General features: G+C 46.6%; 1 protein-coding gene across 3 annotated transcripts in view; it reads right to left on the bottom strand.

The window, feature by feature from the left end:
* The window catches only part of CSMD3 (CUB and Sushi multiple domains 3), a 1166921-nt gene that overhangs the window by 275014 nt on the left and 870860 nt on the right, over positions 1-21047 (bottom strand). For all 3 annotated transcript variants that reach the window (XM_074985642.1, XM_074985643.1, XM_074985644.1), the window contains one exon: positions 7674-7790. In XM_074985642.1, the coding sequence (XP_074841743.1) occupies positions 7674-7790 (117 nt within the window). The remainder of the gene's footprint in view (positions 1-7673; positions 7791-21047) is intronic.

The following is a 21047-nucleotide window of genomic DNA, read 5'->3' as shown; positions in this document are numbered from 1 at the left end:
GCCTCTCATTCTGCTGAATTCCCATTTTTTTCCTCTATTGCAAACAGCTAGAAAGTCCCTATAAATGAAGCAACAGAAGGTGCAACCATCATTTTTTGCTGGTCCACTTTGTAAGGTAAGTTAAGGTCATCTACATGTTTAGAAATATTTCTCATAACATACGCTGTCCATTGTCAAGTACACATAGCTCTATGTCTTGTACTGCTATACACCACTCACACGCACTCCCTTCACATCGACCAGTATGCTAGAATTTACAGAATATGTTTTGCTGGTTTATAAAAATGTTAGATAAATATCTATTGTTGAAATTTAAATTAAATCTATTAACTTTCTCATAGTCTTCTATGCTATCTACAGTGTATGGCAAATACATAATAAACAGATAAACAGTTTTTGAAGCACGTTTTACACATAAAAAACTACATAGTAGTAGAAGTACACGGAGTCTCATTGGTACGATTTGCTTAGAATGGTAACATAGACTGGGGCTCTCTGGGACTGTGATACACCCATTATCTTACAAATATAACATTTTAGGTGAAAGAAAAAAACCCTACAATTATTACTAACAACAAAACAGCTAAATCCTGAATTAATCAATAACATATTATAAACCAAAACACAGAACATCAAATGTAAGACCCATCAAACGGATCTCCAAACATACTTATCATTATTAATATTGAATGACAATCAGTATATGCAAAACTCTTTAAATAAACATACTTCTGCATTTTTATGCCAGGAGTAAATTATATTATTTTAGCTTCTATTCTATTTCCATGATTTACGTCTCTTTTTGTGAAATTCTGTTTCTAATAACTTCTTATCTACTTCCAGCATATAACTATATTAAATTTCCAGCCAAGATGTCAGAAAAGCTGGAAAATACAGAACTATAATGTTTTAAATAAATTATTTATTATAGGAATTGTAACTCTTTGTACGGCAGCATCAGAACGATAAACTAAGTAATAAGTATCAACTTTGAGCTGTGAGTGCTACCGCAAGAGACAGAAATTACAATATATCTTGACAGTTTTGCAAAGTCTGAAGTATAATCTTAAAAGACAAGAATAAATCTAAAGCTGTGCAAATGTGCTTTTGATTACAATGCAACTTCCAGATTTCTTGTGCACATAAATCTTGGGCTGATGTAGGCCAGCAATTCCATGCCCACAAATCTTTTTGCATACGAAGCTCTCCCTTTCACTTTCAGAAGTCCTATAGGATATTCAGTTCATTGCAATTCACTTTTGCTTCAGTTATCTTTAGACAGTAGCAGGATATTCTCCCCACCAACCTAAATCTTCTGGAGTGCAGCAGGGTAAACCCACTCCTTCCAAAGACTGAGGTCTTTAAAATATTCTGAGGGACCCGCCTCCTGTTGAAATTAACACTGATTGGAAATTGGGTAAGTAACTCTCCAGCCTGCACCTTCTGGCAAAATATTCAGTGGTGCAGCTGGCTGCAATTAAGAAGCAAAATGCCTCCATAGCAGCTTCAGCACCAAGAGAAAGAAACATCTTTCCTGTAATGGGGCTGATGAATTAGGAATACACAGGCTGATTGCCCCCCTGAGCTCTTCCTCATGAGGAAAGCAGCTCTGGTTGCTGGTTCTAGGAGACAGGGAATGAGAGGACAAGTGAGCCACATTCTGAAGAGCTAAGAAAGGGATTAGGTGATAATTCTCCCACTAAGCAAAAAGAAAATGGGGATCAATGAAGGTAAAGTTTGATATTCACAGATAGCTTATTGAAAAACAAGAAGGAAGTGGCAACACTCACTGATTTCCTTATGAAGGTGGGATAGATTTGCACTTTTTTTCCCCTGGAGTTTTAGTTTCAGATTCTTACAAACTCAGAAGTTTAAGTAAACCTCACCAGAAAAGAAGACATTCAACCCAAACTTCTGGTTTAGGTTTGCTGAAACAATGCAAAATAAAAGCAAAAACTAACAAACAAAAACAATAAATCCAGTGTTGAATCCATCTCAGGTAAATTCAATTATAATTCTTCTATTTATTTTCATTATTGAAATATTTTTGTTTCAATCATATTTCTGTTAATTATTCATGTTAAAACAACTAACACACTTACAATATGTTTTTCCAAAGCTGATGGACATTTCTTTTTCCTTCTTCCTTCTCATGCAAAAGTTGTGTATTTTTGGTGCCACAAATAACAAGGACAAAATCTGAGTGGATTATTACAGGCCTTTATATAAGAACATAGCATTACAATTGTCCAGTTATACATCAGCCGTTCTCTACCCCAGAGCATGTTGCCCCACGCTCAACTATTGCTATCCAGTAATCAATTACAAGCAGAGGTGTAGTACCACACAAATTATTTGTTCCCTTATTGACAATGATCCCTCACTCTCACAGGCCTTGGGTTACAGGTCTGTTCTTTCCTACAGAGAGCCACCCAACTTCAGAAAATACTCACTTGCAGCCACACACCACGCCACTGAAACACTAACCCAGGAACCTATCTCTGCAACAAGCTCTGTCCACAGATCTGTACTAGAGACATCATCACTGGACTTAACCACATCAGTCACACCCTCACACATCTGCACATCCACAAATGTGATATGTCATCATATGCCAGCAAAGCCCTTCTGCCATGTACATTGAACAAACTGGACAGTCCCTGAGCCAAAGGATGAATGGACATAAATTAAAAATCAGGAATTGAAATACACATAAACCTATAGAGGAACAATTTAACCTACCTGGGCATTGAAAAAGGATTTGAAAGTAGCCTCTCTCCAACAAAAGGATATTAAAACAAGAGTATAGAGGAGACATCAGAACTGGAATTCATTTGCAAGTTTGAGACATTTAACCTGGGGCTTAACAGAGATCTCAGTTATCTTATGTGTTAGAAGGGTCATTTGCTCACCTTTGATATTCACAGGAATAGCACCCATCCCACATAATCTTCTTCTTCCTCTGGTCTTATAAATGAGAGGTGACTCCCACCCCCCCGCTTCGCTATGTAAACCCTGGATTCTTATTGTCTCCTACAAATCTAAAGAAGTGGGTCCTAGCCATGGAAGTGCATTACCTAATTAAAAAAGAAATGTTAGGGTGTGCCTACAAAGCAAAGTTATATAAAAATAAGAGCAATTATTTTGAAATAACTTTGTTAGCGCCTGCACAACACAACCACTATTTTGAAAGAATTTTGAAATAGTGGTTGGTTTACTTTGAAACAGGCAAACTTCTTTCAGGCTGCAGCCACACTAGCCCCTCTTTCAGAAGGGCTATGGTAATGTGGTACTTTGGAATACGCTATGAGGCAATCCATGAATATGCAACACCTCATTAGCATAATGGTGGCTGCGCACACTTCAGTTCTGCCAGTTTTGAAATGTGCACTTCCCATGTTGCTGGGGGCCTTTCAAAACAGCCCCCTGATTTTGAAAGCCCCTTCTTTCCTTCTGGTTTTGCCCTCTTTTGCATCAAGCTGCCGGCATTACAGCTCAGTGTAGACACAGCCTTTGTGCGTAGCAGTGTTATTTTGAAATAAGCTATTCTGTAATAGCTCTTCTGAAACAGCTTAGTTTGAAATAACATTGCTGTGTAAACATAACCAATGGCTGCATCTGTACTGCATTGATCCTTTGAAAGAAGTTTTTCTGGAAGGGATCTTCCAAGAAAACTTCTTTTGAATGATTGCATCCACATACAAAAAGTGGATTGAAAATTTGATCCTCTCTTTTGATAGAGAGCGGTCATACAGCCCCTGCTCTTTCAAAAAAACAGGCCAAGGACTGAAAAATCTGGCACCATGAGGACCCATGTGCTCTTGTAACCCACACACCTATCTGAGATTAACTGTTCCATGTAGTGGTACCTAGACTACTTCACAAAGGAAGAATAAGTGCCCTCTGCAGCCTAAGCTGAGAGCCAACTGACCTTTAGCTCAAGCTGTAGAGGCATCTGCACTGAATTCCAAAGGTCCCAGGTTTGAGGCACCCTCTTTCAAAAGAAGAGCCCCTGGAGCATCTACATGTGTTGTTTTTTTTGGTTGGTTTGTTTGTTTTTTTTTTGTTCCACAAGAATCTTTTGGTAAAAGGCGTTCTTTCTAATTTGGGAAAGGATGAGGCTGCCGAGAAAAGGGCTACATTCTTTCAGTTTCAGATTTTGCAGGGCCTAGGTGACGAAAGCCTTCTACAACATCATCCAGATTCCCACACACCTATTACTGGGCCAAGAGGACTGCGACTGGTGAGTCAGAAGAGAATGTGTGGGATGAGCAAAGTCATGTGCATTCACACGCAGAGCCGAGATCTGAAGACACCAAGATGCAATGCACACGTGGCATTCAGCCTGAGGCACAACGCCATTTGCAAAGGAATCAAAACAAGCAATAAGCTAATCAGATACTGCAACAAAAAAGCTGCCTTGTTTGACATAATGCATGGCTCAAAGCACTGATTTCACACTTGTTATTGTGCCACAAATTTTCTACACATGTAGAAAAGGATAACGGGAAAGATGTTTCTCTTAAAAATGGGTTTTGTGTTTGTGTGTGTATATGTTTAAGACACAGGACAAGTCATGTGAATCTTTCTTATTGCTTTCATCCAGGACCCAATGTAATGGGACAGATTTTGTGCTGAGGTCTGCTTTGAGACTGAGGTTGGGGAAGGCTGTTAAAGAACCAGTTACAAGTCCCATTCTCAAGCTGCTCCCAACTGCACAAATTTATGCTACTTTGGTATGAAACTATATGCTTGCTAAGAACTGGTGAAACAGAGCTACAGAACTGGTGAAACAGAGCCTCACCCCTTCTTCTCCCACTCCTAAATCACCCTCTATCCTGGCATATCCCTTATGCTGTGGAAAGAGTGCAGATGTTGATATGAAGCCAGGTGTAGTGGCCTTCGACTATGTGAGAGCTCTTCCATCCTCAGAAAATCTGCAGCCAGATTCTGGATCCTTTTCATGGCCTCATATACTTAAGAAACAAAATTTTGTTATGATAGAAGGTCAACAAGTTCGAATAATACTCAATAAAACCAGAAAGTTATTTGTACAGTAGTTCACTGTGTACTTAACCCCAATTTAACCAAGCATTATTAATTCTAAAAAAAAATTCCTAATTTAAAGCAGAAAGAATGATTCTGAAAGCTGCAAAACCACTAAATACAAAGAGAACTGTTTAAGCATGCCCACTGTATTCAGATTACTCTGCTCTATTTTATGTATAAAGGTACATGTCACAAAAGAGATTCATTTCTGGATCATGTAATTGCCAGTGATCAAGCTGGGAACTCTCCACACAAAATTTTAAGCCAGGAGGGTACATCTTGCACTGGACCCTGTAGTGGGACCAAAATGACATTAACACCCCAAACAGTAGTTTCTTTTCATTCACTATTTTATAATTTCTGCTATTACAATTCTCATATAAACATGGAGAAAATTTAGTAAAGACACTACAGATTGCAGTGGGGTTCCTTTTTTTACCGAAGTTCATATATGTGTACTACAATAGTACCCAGTATAGCATACACAAAAGTATGCTTTTTTCTAGATCAAACCAGAAAATAATAACATTTCAAAGTTGATATTAATAATTCTCCTGCATTGTTTAGACATAGTAAATAACATTACCTGGAAAACACACATCATACATCAGCTTGTAATGACTGCACAGGTAACAGTATGAATATTGACCATAATCACACTGATTTTACATGTTTCCAACTTAGGAGCTCAATAGTGTGTTATACTTGAATATCATCATAATCATTGTCATCATAACTTATTCTTCAGAAATTCTTATAATGCCTCTTCCCCTAATAAGCCCCTATTCCTCCCGATTATGATAAATTTACAGGTCCAAAAAAGGAGTTTTAATGGTACAGAAAGCCTTTTAAATATAGTAATGAGAAACAAATTATTGCCACACGATTAATTGTACTGAGATCCTCCTGTTATCTCTAGAGTTAACCAAACACAGCCTACTCCTACTTTCTCGCAGCTAATTTTCTTCTTCTCTTAACACAGGTAGAGACTCTTAATAAAGTGTTTAAACAACCTCCAGTTCTTCATAACTGACATAATATAAGAGGATGTAGTTATTATTTCATCTTCTCTTTTAAGTACTTCCCTGTTTGAACACATCCTTGAAAGGTTTACACACATAATGCAACTGTCTTCTTCTGAAATGTAATCCTTGAGCCTGTTGCTACTGAATGTCTTAGTAAACAGAGTCTTTTGGCAGATAGTAATGTAGATTTCATGTGGATTTAGTACTACGAGACTGGAGGAAGTTCAGATGGAATTGGTGTTGTAAGAACAGTATGACATAAGTATAGGCGTAAATATTTTGAGAGAATATTCATTTTGTTAATCAATCCTACAGCTCTTTTACATCATTGTATCACTACATTGAATTATACCATCTTATTTCATTCAGCATACATGATATTTTTATCAGACATCCCCTCTCCTCCTCAGTAGTTGTAAAAGGGCTAGATAGACACAACAGGAATCTGAAGTTCTCTATTTACCTGACGAATAAGGGCACTCATTTTCTGCCATTTTGCCAAAAACCTGATATGGCAGGACACAGTGCTAATGGCAGAAAGACAATTGCTTCTCTTTACATCTTCTAAACTGTCTGTTGAGGTTTCCAGAAATTATTTGCAAAGAATTTGAGTTGGATATTCCATCCATTACTAATTACACATGAAATCAAAATCTGATGCTAATTTCAATCTCTAGCGGTCATGCCCAGATTTGAGCTAATGATTCAGAAATCAATAACAGTCTGAGCTATTTAGTCCCAAGTACAATGACTGGACACAACATTCTGTTTAACAGACCACTGATACGAGATCATCCGTCTTCCCTTTTGTTTTGCCCAAATTTGCATTCTGCCCTTTAAACTTAGAAATCATTTCCTTACTCTTGCAGTAGATCATTAGGAGAAAGATGCTCTAAGCCAATGGGAGAAAGATCTTCCCTTGGCTTAATAACTCCATATCTGTGAAAGGCAGTAGCTGTGTCAGCAAAAGGAGCTCTCGCACCAGCAAACTGCTGTCTACAAGAGGGTGGATTTTTCACATGCCTGCGAAATGTAGCTATACTCAAGTAAATACATAATGTTTACCAAACTTTACTTATATTTCTACATCACACTTTCTCTCTCTATACACACTACCAATCCAGGCCTGTCATCAGGAGGTGGTAAGGCAACAGTTGCCCAGGGGCCTGGCCTTTTAAGGGGGCCTGTAGCTCTGGCCGCTGCCACACCCCTTTGAAGTGCTCTTCTGCCATTCCATGCAGCTGTTGGGAGGGGCCCAGTGCTGCAGTCCCAGTATCGCTAAGGGCGGCTGCCCTTGGTCCTGTCCCTTCTGCCCTCAGCCCTGACCCTTCTAGGGGCATGGAGTGGGACCCCCTTTCCACTTTGCCGCAGGGCACATGGTGGCCATCAGCCCCACTGTACAGATCAGATCGCATGTCAGAAAACTGGCGATTTTCAATACTTTTATCAGCACTGTCAGTTTACAACGGTATATTTAATTGTACCGCATATATTTTCAAGATAAAAATAAATGTAAAATCTATTCAAAAACATGTAACTGGTGCAGAAGCAATTACAAGCATGAAAAAAACAGTTAAAAATGAAACTCATTCTACTTACCAAATTCTTTGGGAACAGCAATAGAGTAAACACAGTTATGCCCAACACTGTAGTTTTTTGGATAATTTGGTGATAATACTGTGCCTTCAGACCCTGTTGACCGGCTCCCACATGGTGCTAGAAAGGAAAGATGTATAGTATTGAATTATGTAACATGCAATGGATGATGAATTTTCATGTGTCTAACACTGATTTAATTTGCTGCACGCTGTTATAATGTACTGCAGTCAATTATTTTAATGCTTATATTAGATTTAATTTGTGTATTATGGGCCTACACCTGGGAAAGTGAGTGTCTCCAACTCCATTTTACATCAGTTTTCTTGAGATATCTGCTGTTTAGTGGATGAATCATTATGTGTCTAGAGCATGTATCAACAATTTTAAAATAACAATCTTCTGTATCTGAAGCATGCCATTGTTCATTCCACTGAATGCCCTCATTCTGTTCTCAAATATTTGGCCATCACATAGAGGGGCAGATTATGCACTCCTGACATCAGTGAGAATTTATGCCAATAATCCCACTGTGGAAAAGCAAAGTATAAAGAAGTCAATTTATTAAGATGTAAACTTGCGACTTCTTGACTTAATATTGATTTAATATGACTGCTTTTTTGTTTTGATAAAATACAGACTAACACAACTATCTCTCTGTCACTGATTTACATTAGCTGAGAGGCTGGCCAGTTTCCAAATATATCTCCCTTGAGCATGGCGCCCACACATGCTGGCCATCTCATCCCGCTCATAAGGCTGGACCTACTCAGAGGGAGGGGGAGGGTGCAGGCTGCCATCAATTCTTGTCTCCACAGTTGTGCAATTAAACACTAGTTAAAAAAAATCCACACTTTACTTTTTTTAAGGTAATCACATACTTTAACTGTGAAGACAGTGGCTACGTCTACACGTGCAGCCAACATCGAAATAGTCTATTTCGATGAATAACGTGTACACGTCCTCCAGGGCCGGCAACGTCGATGTTCAACTTCGACGTTGCTCAGCCCAACATCGAAATAGGTGCAGCGAGGGAACGTCTACACGTCAAAGTAGCACACATCGAAATAGGGATGCCAGGCACAGCTGCAGACAGGGTCAACGGGCGGACTAGCGCTTCCGGGGCAACAGCTAGCCGCTCCCTTAAAGGGCCCCTCCCACATACACTCAGCCTGCACAGCACGCGGTCTGAGGAGCCATATAGGCACACAGACCCCGAGCGCCGCAGTCATGGACCCCCAGCAGCAGCAGCAGCAGCAGCTAGAGGTCCACCCAGCCCTCCCGGTAGGAGCAGGGCTTGCCCTGGCTCATGCCATGTTGGGGGCAGCTGAGCACCTTCTTGCCCCAGGGGAGGAGATGCCCCCAGAGCAGCAGGGCTCAGCCCCTACCCCTGCAGCACCCCGCTCCACCCCCTGCCTCACACGCCGGCGGCTGTGGAGCTACCCCACCAGCGCCGACTGGTGGGAGCGGCTGGTGCTTGGGGAGTGGGATGACGACCACTGGCTCCGGAACTTCAGGATGACCCGCCAGACATTCCTGGAGCTCTGCCAGTGGCTCACCCCCGCACTCAGGCACCGGGACACTGCCATGCGGCGTGCCCTCCCTGTGGAGAAACGGGTCGGCATTGCTGTCTGGAAGCTGGCCACTCCGGACAGCTACCGATCCGTGGGGCAGCAGTTTGGTGTCGGAAAGGCCACCGTCGGGGCTGTCTTCATGGAGGTAAGAGAACCCACAGGGGGAGGCCAGGCCAGGGCAGGGGGGCCAGGGCAGGCCAGGGCAGAGCAGGGCAGGGCAGGGTAGGGCAGGGCAGGTCAGGGGGGCCAGGGCAGGCCAGGGCAGGGGGGCCAGAGCAGGGCAGGGCAGGGCAGAGCAGGGCAGGGCAGGGCAGGGCAGGGCAGGGCAGGGGGGCCAGGGCAGGGGGGCCAGAGCAGGGCAGGGCAGAGCAGGGCAGGGCAGGGCAGGGGGGCCAGGGCAGGCCAGGGCAGGGGGGACAGAGCAGGGCAGGGCAGAGCAGGGCAGGCCAGGGCAGGGCAGGCCAGGGTAGGGCAGGGCAGGGCAGGGGGGCCAGGGCAGGGGAGGGCAGGGCAGGGCAGGGCAGGGCCACGCACACCCTGCTCAACCCTCATTGGGGCTGTCCCATGTGCTTTCTCTGCAGGTCGTGCGTGCCATCAACTCCATGCTCCTGCACAGGCTCGTGAGGCTGGGGGACCCACAGGCCACTGTCGCCGCCTTTGCTACCCTGGGCTTCCCCAACTGCTTCGGGGCTCTGGATGGGACTCACATCCCCATCCGCGCCCCGGACCACAGTGGAGGCCGATACCTCAATCGGAAGGGCTACCATTCAGTCGTACTGCAGGCCTTGGTGGACAGCCGGGGACGGTTCCAGGACATTTACGTGGGCTGGCCTGGCAGCACCCACGACGCCCGGGTTTTCTGCAACTCGGGCCTGTGCCGCCGGCTGGAGGCGGGGACCTACATCCCCCAGCGGGAGATCCCTCTGGGGGACACCACCATGCCCTTCTGCATCCTCGCGGATGCGGCCTACCCCCTCCGGCCGTGGCTCATGCGCCCCTACACGGGTCACCTCTCTGCCAGCCAGGAGCGCTTCAACGAGCGCCTGAACCGTGCGCGCCAGGTGGTGGAGCGCTCATTTGGCCGCCTCAAGGGACGATGGCGATGTCTCCTCACCCGCCTGGATGCCAGCCCCAACAACATTCCCCAGATAGTGGGTGCCTGCTGTGCCCTTCACAACCTCGTGGAGAGCAAGGGGGAGAGCTTTCTTCAGGGCTGGGCCGCCGAGGCCGGCAGGGCACACGTGCAGCCACCTGCTGCCCCCAGTCGTCAGGTGGACCCAGAGGGGACCCGGGTCCGGGAGGCCCTGCGGGCCCACTTCGAGCAACAGGCCATGGGGTGAGCTCTGGCCAGGCCCCCTACTGCCCGCCCCTTCCTCCCCCACACTCCTGCCCCAACGCCCACACCATGGAGCACCCCACCGCCCCCCCCCCACTTGTCCAGGAGAAATGACAGCACAAACTTGTGGGTGAACGTAAATGTTTTTTTTGTCTTAACGAATTTTTTTTTTTTTTGTAAATAAATAAATATGTGAAACAGAAACCAAAAAGGAGGGACAAACGTTCAACAAAAGCAAGATGTGCACAAATAAAACAATATACAACAACAAAGCAGAGAACTGTGCGCCATCAACAAAAAAGAAAAGCAGGGAGGAGAACGGGGAGAACTATTTACAGGGGGGGACGGGGCAAACAGGGGCAGTAACATAAAGCAGTCCCCAAAGTCTGTCCAACAAGGGGGGGGCCACGTCCCGGGCCCCTCACCCCTACAGCCCAGCACTAGGCGTGCCCGGCCGGGAGCTCCGCCGGGCCTGCAGTCTGGTCCGCGGCTGGGTGGGAGCGGGCTCCACCAGAAGGTAGTGGTGCCGGCGAGTCTCGGGTGGCTCCAGGGGTCCCTCGGCGCGGTGGCCCTCGCGGGGAGGTGGTGGGGCGACGGCGGACGGCCCGGCGACGGCTGGAGCAGCTGGTGGTGGGGCTGCAGGAGCGGGCATGGCGGGCGGTGGCTCGGCCGGCGCGGCATGGGGGGCCAGGTAGTCAACCAGCCGGTTGATGGTCTCCATATAGGCCCCCCATGCCTCCCTGCGCCAGGCCAGTGCCTGCTCCTGCAGCCGGAGGTGCTGCTCCAACACCTCCAGCTGCCGGCGGAGGATGGCCAGCAGCTGGGAGTCTGTGGCCGCCGCCGGTAGCAGGCGCGGGGTCCGCCATCTGGCCCTCCACGGGGCCGGTTGTTCCTCGGCCGAGGGGCTGCCCTGGTGCGTGGGTCCCGGAGGGCTATCCGGGACAACCGAGGCCTCGCCGGCGCTCTCTTCCAGTCCTTCGGATGGTGCAGGTGCAGGTTGAGGACACAGGAGAGGAGGGGGGAAAGAAGAATGGAGACAGGCGTTAGTGTGGGCCCCGAGCCGTGGCCTTTGTCCCCCCCGCCCTGTGCTGCAGGTTCCCCATCCCTGTCCCCGGGAGATGCTGCTGTGATGGACGGGGTTCAGGGGTCCCCCTGCCCTGCACCCCGTCCCCTGGTGGGAGCGACTGTCACTTCACCCCGCAGGGTCTGAGAGCAGGAGAGGTTTCTTAGGCCACAGATGGCCACTTTCTGGCAGGAGTGACAGCACCAGCTGTCGGAAGAGACAGTCCTTCCAACCCGTCGTGGGGAGAAGACCCCAAGGGGGGCCCCTCTGGGATGCAGCTTTCCCCCTCCTCTGGCTGGCTGCCTACCAGCTCTCCCTTCCCCTAGCCTCTACCTGTGGCCCCCGCCCTCGCCCCCCAATTCCAAGCCAGCTCGGCTCCTCCCTCCTGTTTGCTCAGGGCAGAGGTGTCACCTGCCAGCTGTAGCGCCAGGATCCTCCTTTGGCCCTGGGAGCTCCTCGGCTCTGGTGGCTCATATGTAGCCTGAGTCTCCCTTTGGCACTCCCCCCACTCCATCACATGCTGCTGCTGCGGGGTGTCCTCGAGGCCCGGGGATGGGGCCCCTCGAGGGTCCGCTCCCCCCGGCCCGGGGATGAGGCATGGCACTGTCATGCAGGGTGGCGGGGGGCAGGGGCTGACGGCTGCAGTGCTGTGAGGGCCATGGCCCTAGTGTCCTTGGGGCCATGGCCATGTGAGCGTGTGGGGGGCCCTGGACACATCTCTGTTCCCCCCGCCCCTCAAGCCCCGGGGTGTCCACCAGAGAGGGGTACCTACCTGTGGGTCCGCTCCCACGGTCCGGAGATCCCCGGGGGTCGGAGGCCTTGCTGCTGCTCCGGGATGGCAGAAGGAGGATCTGCAGGCTGGATTCTGCGGAGGAGGAGCCCCCCTCCTCCTCCTCCTGCTCCTCCTGCCGCGATGTCCTGGGGATGGCCTCCGGGGGGGGCCCCCGGGGTGCGGGGCTTGCCTCTGGGGCGGAGTCCGTCTGCAGGGCCTGCTCGGGCTCGTCAGCCGAGGTGTCAAGGGTGGCCGGAGGGGAGGAGGTGTGCCGGGAGCCCAGGATGTCCCTGAGCTTCCTGTAAAAGGGGCAAGTGACGGGGGCGGCCCCAGATCGGCTGGCCGCATCCCGGGCCCGGGCATAACCCTGCCGCAGCTCCTTGACCTTACTGCGGACGTGGTCAGGAGTGCGGGCAGGGTGACCCCGGGCAGCCAGGCCGTCGGCCAGTCGAGCGAACGCATCTGCGTTCCGCCTCTTGCTCCCCATTACCTGGAGCACCTCCTCCTCGCTCCAGAGCCCCAGCAGATCCCGCATCTCGGCCTCCGTCCAAGAGGGGCCCCGCTGCCGCTTCCCAGACTGTGTGGCCCTCTGGCTGCCCTGGCTGCTCTGGCTGCCCTTGGGGGGGGGTCCCCTGGGGGCGCTGGGGGGGCTGCTGGGCAGCCATGGCCGGTGTCAGGGGCTGAGGGCTGTGCAGGCTCGCCGCGGGTGCAGGCAGGAGCCTGCACGTTGCCTCAGCCTCCTGCAGTCAGGGCGGGGGAGGGGACCTTTAAGGGGCCGCTCCACGCGGCCACCAGTGAGCTGAGGGGCTGGAGAGAGCGTCTCTCAACCCCCCAGCTGATGGCCGCCATGGAGGACCCGGCAATTTCGATGTTGCGGGACGTGGATCGTCTACACGGTCCCTACTTCGACGTTGAACGTCGAAGTAGGGCACTACTCCTATCTCCTCATGAGGTTAGCGACTTCGACGTCTCGCCGCCTAACGTCGAAGTTAACTTTGAAATAGCGCCCGACGCGTGTAGACGTGACGGGCGCTATTTCGAAGTTGGTGCCGCTACTTCGAAGTAGCGTGCACGTGTAGACGCAGCCAGTGTGTCCTCAGCAGGGAAGTGGAGTGAAAAGCATTGACTGCTGCCACATGAACCCAAAAGGAACTAAAAGAGAGACTCAATGTCTTAATCGCAAATAGATACTGCAGAATAGTAGCAATCCCAGGAGTTCTTGCATATAATTAGGTATCATGCAGCCAAAGATCAAATTCTGTTGAATAAGCTAAAGTAGATTAACCCTAAATTATGCATCACTTTTCCCAAGATTTTAAGTATCTACTCACTCCAGTTTTGGCACCTATTAAAGCTGTTTAATAAAGGACACATACATATGTTTAGAATAGTAAAAATGTAGCATCTTCTGCTTCACTTTTCCACATATACACTGTTGACAGTAATTTCACATCAGCAATTGCAATTGCTGTCTGTAGTATTCAGATGCTAAGTGTTCTGACTGTCAGGCATAAAAAGATAGACAAAATGGTATTACATCTATCAATAATACAATTTAAAAAAGAAGTGCGTCAAGCTGAAACCCATCTGAAAATACAGTCCACCTTGGTCATCACAATCAGAAATGCCATTTTCATAGAGAGTTGAAGTAGGGAGCAAAATGCTAAAGGTTCTTAGGGTAGTGCCATTAAGTTTGCTAGCAACAGTTTGACATCCCATGGGGAAAACAGGTTCTTATACCTGTGGATAGAATCTGTTTTACCATAATAGAAATATGATAGTTACAAGGCTGAGAAAAAAATTACCCACTCATGGATGGAAAATTGATATGACTGCTAAGTATGCTGAGGATTGTCAAACCTTGAAGTTTTGAGTTGAACAGACAGTGCAAACAATGGTTAATGGAAGATTTCACTGCAGACCACAGAGAAAACTTTTTTTTTTCATTTGGCCAGGCAAATAAGCCTGCTTAAAGGCATTCTGTTATTCAGAAGCACTTCCTGAACAACTTCTGAGCAAAGCCTTTCCAATAATAGTATCTGTTATGCAGCCATGTTAAGAAGTGGAATGCTTGTAGGCTGAGGTCGAGCGGACAGGAATAGTCCTGAGAAATCATGTCTGGACTGAATGGAAGAGGCAGAAAAGGATGCTGCATGGGGAGAATCTCTGTGACTGTCAGACCTATATTTGTTCCTCCCTTGGCTCACACAGCTGAACCCAAGTTCTCTGGGCTACATCTGCTGGCTCCCTTGACATCTACAAGGAGCAACAGGCCCTGTTTAGAGCTGTCTGTTCAGTATCACTTTCTGGACCCCTGATTTTGAACCTTTGACTATGATATCCATTTCTATTTTGTCAGTTTTTGCCCAGCTCACACACACACACTTTCATCTGAGCCCTGAATCCAGTAGATCCCCTGTTTAGGCTCAGATGCCAGACTGAATAAGTGCTGTTTCTAAGTACTCTGACTCTGTCACAGATGTGTTCAGAGAAAGGAAATATAAAATGTAGGTAGAGTCACCACAAATAAATAACATTGACATATGTTCCTCCTTGTTGTTTTCTTTTAAATATTTCTGAAAATCTTGGAAGATTTAATACCTCATTGTTCTTTTTCAGAATTTCAGAAATCATATTTTCATATGGCTAAGTGAAGTTTTAGCAGTTGCTGTGTGAGGTCCTGGAAAAATCACACCTGGAACCATTACACAATTGATGAAGAATGGTACAGCAAATAGACATAACACAAAGACAGGCAGCAAAACAAGATGTCAAAGGTTGAAGAGTATGAAGAGAGTCACAGTGGCCGAAAAGACATGACTCAGTTAGGAGAGGGTTATCGGTTTGCTATTTATAAATAGCTTCACATTAACTCTAAAAGGAAATTAAAGTTATTTATATTCTCAGAAAGCAGAAGGGACAGAAACCAATTCCTGAAAAACAGAAAGAAAAATAGACTGGGAAGAAAATTTTAAAAGTAAACGTAGCTGGTATCTGGAATCAACAATGAAAAAGTGCTGACTGCAGCTAAACATGTTTATTTCTGTATAATAAAGCTAACACAAATAACCCCCTAAATCTTTTCTAATAAAAGCTCTGGCTGTGCATCTCTTTTATTGAAACATTGAATGTGCTTTTCTGGCTGTTAACATCAATTTCAATACAAAACTATGAAGTTCTACAGTCTATTGTCTATTTGTGTGTAAAAATATATTAGAAATTGTTTAAAACATGTTTGGAACTCACTGCTTTATTCACCAGAAGGAAATACTTCACTATTAGATACATTTGAATATGCAGCCATATGACAGAAAGACCAAAAGAAATTTTAAATTAATTAAAATATACAAGTCATACTGTACAAGAATCTACCTGTATACACTAAAGCTATAGTTACACAAGCAAGTTTTGCCAGCAAAATCCCAGTTTTGCCAACAAAACTCATGGAGCACAAAAATGGGATTTGTTGACAGTATCTTGACAAAACACAACACTTTAGACGGCAGCAATCTGCCTCAAAGCTCTGAGGCAGAATGCTGCTGTTGACAGATTCTTTCGACAAAAAAGCTTTGTGGACTCTCTGGGGGGCCTTTTCTCAACAGACAAGTCATCCACAACAATGAGCATCCCTGTCTGCTTTGCTTCCCGGTGCCTGTTTTGTTGAAAGAGCAGTGGGGAAGTCCAGCAGCTCTGTTGACAAAGCAGAGGGCTCTTCCAATTTGCTTTTGTTTGTGGCTACGCTCTGCCAATAGAAGTTTAGTTGAAAAACCCTTCCAACAGTGACTTCTGTCAACATAGTGCTGTAGTGTAACCATAACCACAGGCATATATAAACATAGGATCTAACTGATCGACTCATATACACATAGATTACAGTTATACTAGCAAGTTTTGCCAACTAAACCCCAGTTTTGATGACAAAACTGATGGAACGTCCATACACAAAATGTGTTTTGTTGACAGTTTGTTGACAAAAGTCAGCACTTTTGTTGGTAGCTTTCTGCCTCTCAGCCATGAGGCCGAATGCTGTCACTGACAGATTCCGTTGACAAAAAAGCAGGGGGCTTTCTCTTGACATACAGGGCATCCATAACAATGGGCAGCCATGTCTGCTATACTTCTGAATGTCTCTTTTGTCGAGGGAGCAGCCGGGCAGCCCAGCTGCTCTATCAACAGAGTGGAGCACTCTTCCAATTAGCTTTTGTGTGTGGCTGCGCTCTGTCAACAGAAGATTTCTTTGGAAATCTCTTCCAACAGTGACTTCTGTTGACAAAGTGCTGTAGTGTAACCGCAGCCATACTGAATACACTACAGCATATTTGTTCACTCCTATAAGGAAAACGAAGGAGACAAGGAAGAAAGAGCACCCAATAGAACATATTATCTAGAAACTAGTCTGGACTGCAAACTTTGGCTCGAGATTTAAATCCAAAGTCATACTTTCCCAAATCTTTGTTGTTCTGTTTCATGTCTGACTCATGTTACTGTATAGATTCAGATTGCATTCTAAAGACCATAGTGAGGAATATGGATGGTAAAGAAGGATGTAAAGAACAGCATTACCAGTCTTGGCTTTATTTATTTATTTATTTATTTATTTTGATGACAAGGCCCAGAGTCTATTATTTCCCCACCTAGGCCAAAATGAAGACCAATGTAGTTACAAAAAGTGAATTTTAAGGCCAGGAAAGGCCATTCACATAATCCAGTCTTGATCTGCTGTATAACATAGATAACACAGTTATACTAAACTGCACCAAGCCCATAATTTTGGGGTGAGCTAGAAGGACATGGCTCTCTATAGGTTATTCATTTTCATTTCCATTAGCTAGGCTGTTCAAGTACTGTGTCTAACATTAATTCACAACTTATAGCAAGACATTTCTCTTCATATGATGGTTTCTCATCTGTTACATATATAGTTTCTGCTCTTTCACATAACTAGTATAAAAGGCCACTGATGAAGTGACTATGAGGTGGTCATCTAGGTCAACAGCTTCTGTAAAACTCCAAAGAACAGCTGCTTTATTCTGATCCAGGTTTGCTAACAGCAACCATAAAGCGTTGTATCATTTGCCAGACATATATGGAGATAACACCTATCTCATAGTACTGGAAGGGAACTTGAAAAGTCATCAAGTCTAGTCCCCTGCCTTCTCGGCAGGACCTATCACCATCACATTTTTTTTAATGTTTGCCCCAGATCCCTAAAATGGCCCCTTCAAGGGGTGAACTTAGAATCCTGGATTTAGCAGGCCAACACTCAAACCACTGAGCTATCCTTTCCCCTGCATGGACAGACATATGTCCACATGAAGACTCTGTTTAAGTCTGATGGGTCTGTTTATTTCAGAAGTGCACATTCTCATGCACTATGAATGTGTGCTGTCAAATAGCTCCAGGAGGACAGTTAAAAAAAAACAAACTGCTTTCTTAACTGTGATTTTTCTTTGTCTTTTTAACAAAAATGATTGAGCAGCTGGAGTACATGACCTATGAGGATAGGCTGAGGGATTTGGGCTTATTTAGTTTACAGAAGAGAAGACTGAGGGGTGATTTAATAGCAGCCTTCAACTTCCTGAAGGGATGCTCTAAAGAGGATGCAGAGAAACTGTTCTCAGTGGTGACAGACAGCAAAAGAAGGAACAATGGTTGGAAGTTACAGAAGGAGAGGAGTAGGTTGGATATTAGGAAAAACTATATCACCAGGAGGGTGGTGAAGCACTGGAATGCATTGCCTAGAGTGGTGGTGGATTCTCCATCCTTAGAGGTTTTCACGTCTGTGATAAAGTCTCTTGTCAGCCCCTGTGGGTCTCTGCACTTCCTGGCTGTTCTCTGTTGTGCCTCAGAGACTCACGGAGACCCCTTATCTGCCCAGGCCTTTCCAAAGGCAGGAGTCTCCGCTTAGTGAACCATCCTCATCATAGGCAAATCCAGAGTGGGGAGGATAAAGCCAGTCCCCTTGCAGGCCCATGCCTGCTTCAGTGGAGTAATCCCTCTGGGGAAGGATGGGGGGAGTCCTGATCCGCCCTCTACCCTGGATTCTGACCCAGGGTCCCTACGAGGACAAGAGGCAACTGGCAGGGCCTCTACCCCTGCCCCAAAGTAGCAACCTCACCCTGGACCACTTCACCCACCGCTTCCCCGTGGTACCTTCACGCTCACTCACTCATTCACTCACTATGCTCTGCTCTCGCTCTGCTCTCACTCAGGTCCTCCGGTGCACCTGCCAAAACCTTCCCCCCGGTACCAAACGGGAAGCCTTTTATAGGGACCGCAGGGTCCAGCTGACCAATGAGGGCTTGGGCCTAGTCAGGGAACAAAAAAGCATTGGCCCACCATCCAGTATACCGTCCTTCTACAAGGTTCCTGAAGCTTCCAGGTAGGGGTCTGCCACACATCCCAGCTTGACAAGGTTATGGCTGGGATGACTTAGTTGGTGTTGATCCTGCTTGAAACAGGGGGCTGGACAAGATGACCTCCTGAGGTCCCTTCCAGCCCTATGAATCTAGGGAGCTTCACCCACTGCCCACGTGCCGCTGCTTCTATGGCAGGCTGACTGCTGCTGTTCTAATCCCATGGGGGCTGGCCCAAACTCTAGTCACTGCTCTGCCAAGCTGTGGGCCGCTGCTCTGGAAATCACCAGAGATTGCTGCCAATTGTTCTTTGGCAGAAGCTGCTGCAGCAGCCTCAGGGTTGGCAGATGCTGCAGCCCTGCTCCAGAAGACATCCCAAAAAGTCACAGAATCCATGACCTCTGTGACAGAACCTTAATTATGGGCAATATTCTAAGGGGAAATATTTTCCCCCATCTTGAACTAAAATATTAATAATTTCGGTGAAATTTCACTTATTGTGGAAAATAATAGCCCCAGACAGGATTTTTAGATATATTAAATTATATAGCAAGATGGTCACAAGATAGAAAAGCACTATCCATTTGACTGAAATATTTAAATTCCCAGAGAAAATGAGGATATAATGGAGTTGGGATTCAGAGTACATATCAGTAAGTTAAAATAAAAACCAAATATAAAATTAAAACCCACCAACAGATTTATATTCCAGTTTAAGCAAACTGGAGCATACTATATTGTAAGAAATTCAGTTAACTCATTAACCACAGCACCCTCCTCACGCTACTATGGGGCAGAGTTAAGCTTATTTGTGTTTCTTAACTGTTCATTTTGACATCTTGACACTGAGACAAAAAGTGCATTGTAGGAGATGACCAAATTCCATATTCCATTACGGTCTGTGATCCAGGGTATAAATTTATGACAGTGGAAGGCTTACAGATGCCAGCAGAAGGTTTTTACAGTGACCAAATGGCTAACTAAAAGTTGAATAGTTATTTATTATCAGTTCAGAGACTTATTTTCTTGGACCATGTCTATACTATTGAGATCTTCTGACAAAACTTCTGTTGCCAGACTGTGGACAAGCTGCCAAGAGGATCACAAAAGCGATCTGCTCTGTCAACAGAATGGCCAGACTGCCTGGCCATTCTGTTGCCAAAAAGGTCAACCAGAAACACAGCAGACAGAGTTGTCCGGTGTCCCGGAAGCCCCATCTGTTGACAAAGTGCCCCCTAGAACACCCAGAATGTATTTCCGTCGACAGATCTCTGTTGACAGAGGCATTATACGCCACGGGGAGTAGGGTACAGCTGTGAACGGAACGCCTTGGGATTCTGGACATTCCGTGGGTTTTGTCAGCAAAACTCCTGTTTGACTGACAAATCCCTCTAGTCTAGACATAGCCATTGAGATTAGAATTAGGTGCATTATTTCAGTTACAAAACTGGCATGATAGTTTAACACATTTTTGTGTGCATATGATTTTCAGAACAAATGAAAGGCAGTAATTGTTAGGTGTCTAACAGATATTTGTGACTTTGAAGGTCTGTCCTAAACATTGTTTTATGTATAAATAAATAACAGTAAAAGGACAATAGTTTGGGATTTAGGATAATACACTTATCCCTTGTTAAATGAGTACTTTACTTACGAGTACTTACTTAAAGGAGGGACACATATACTTACCTTAGTTCACCAGACGAGTGAACACCCCCCACTAATACGAGCCTAACCCCCTCCCCGGGGCTCCAACATGCCAACATGTCTGACCCCCCGCCAGCCCACAGACCCAACACACAATAGACTGACCCCCCTCGCCAGCGCCGCGGCCCCAACCCATGGCAGCCTTACCTCCTGCTGGCTCCGCAGCCCCAACCCACAGCAGCCTTACCCCCCGCCAGCCCTGCAGCCCCAACCCATGGCACTCTTACCCCCGACTGGCCCTGCAGCTCCAACCCACAGAATCCTCACCTACCACTGGCCCTGCCCCTTGAGATCCTGACCCCCACCACCAGCCCCACAGCCCCAATCCACAGCAGCCTTACCCCCTGCCAGCCCTGCAGACCTAACACACGGCAGCCTAAGGCCCTATGGCCCCAACCTGTAGCAGCCTGACCCCCCCACCTCGCCACCGGACCCGCAGACCTAACGGACCACAGCCTGACCTCACCTGCAGGCCCTCACACCTGCAGCAGCCTGAATCCCCTCACCCCACAAACCCAACCTGCAGCAGCCTGAACCCACGACTCACACCACAGACCCAACCCACCACC

This window comes from Carettochelys insculpta, chromosome 2 (assembly GCF_033958435.1).
Source record: "Carettochelys insculpta isolate YL-2023 chromosome 2, ASM3395843v1, whole genome shotgun sequence".
NCBI classification, from domain to species: Eukaryota; Metazoa; Chordata; order Testudines; family Carettochelyidae; genus Carettochelys; species Carettochelys insculpta.
This window is presented reverse-complemented; position numbering and strand designations above follow the sequence as displayed.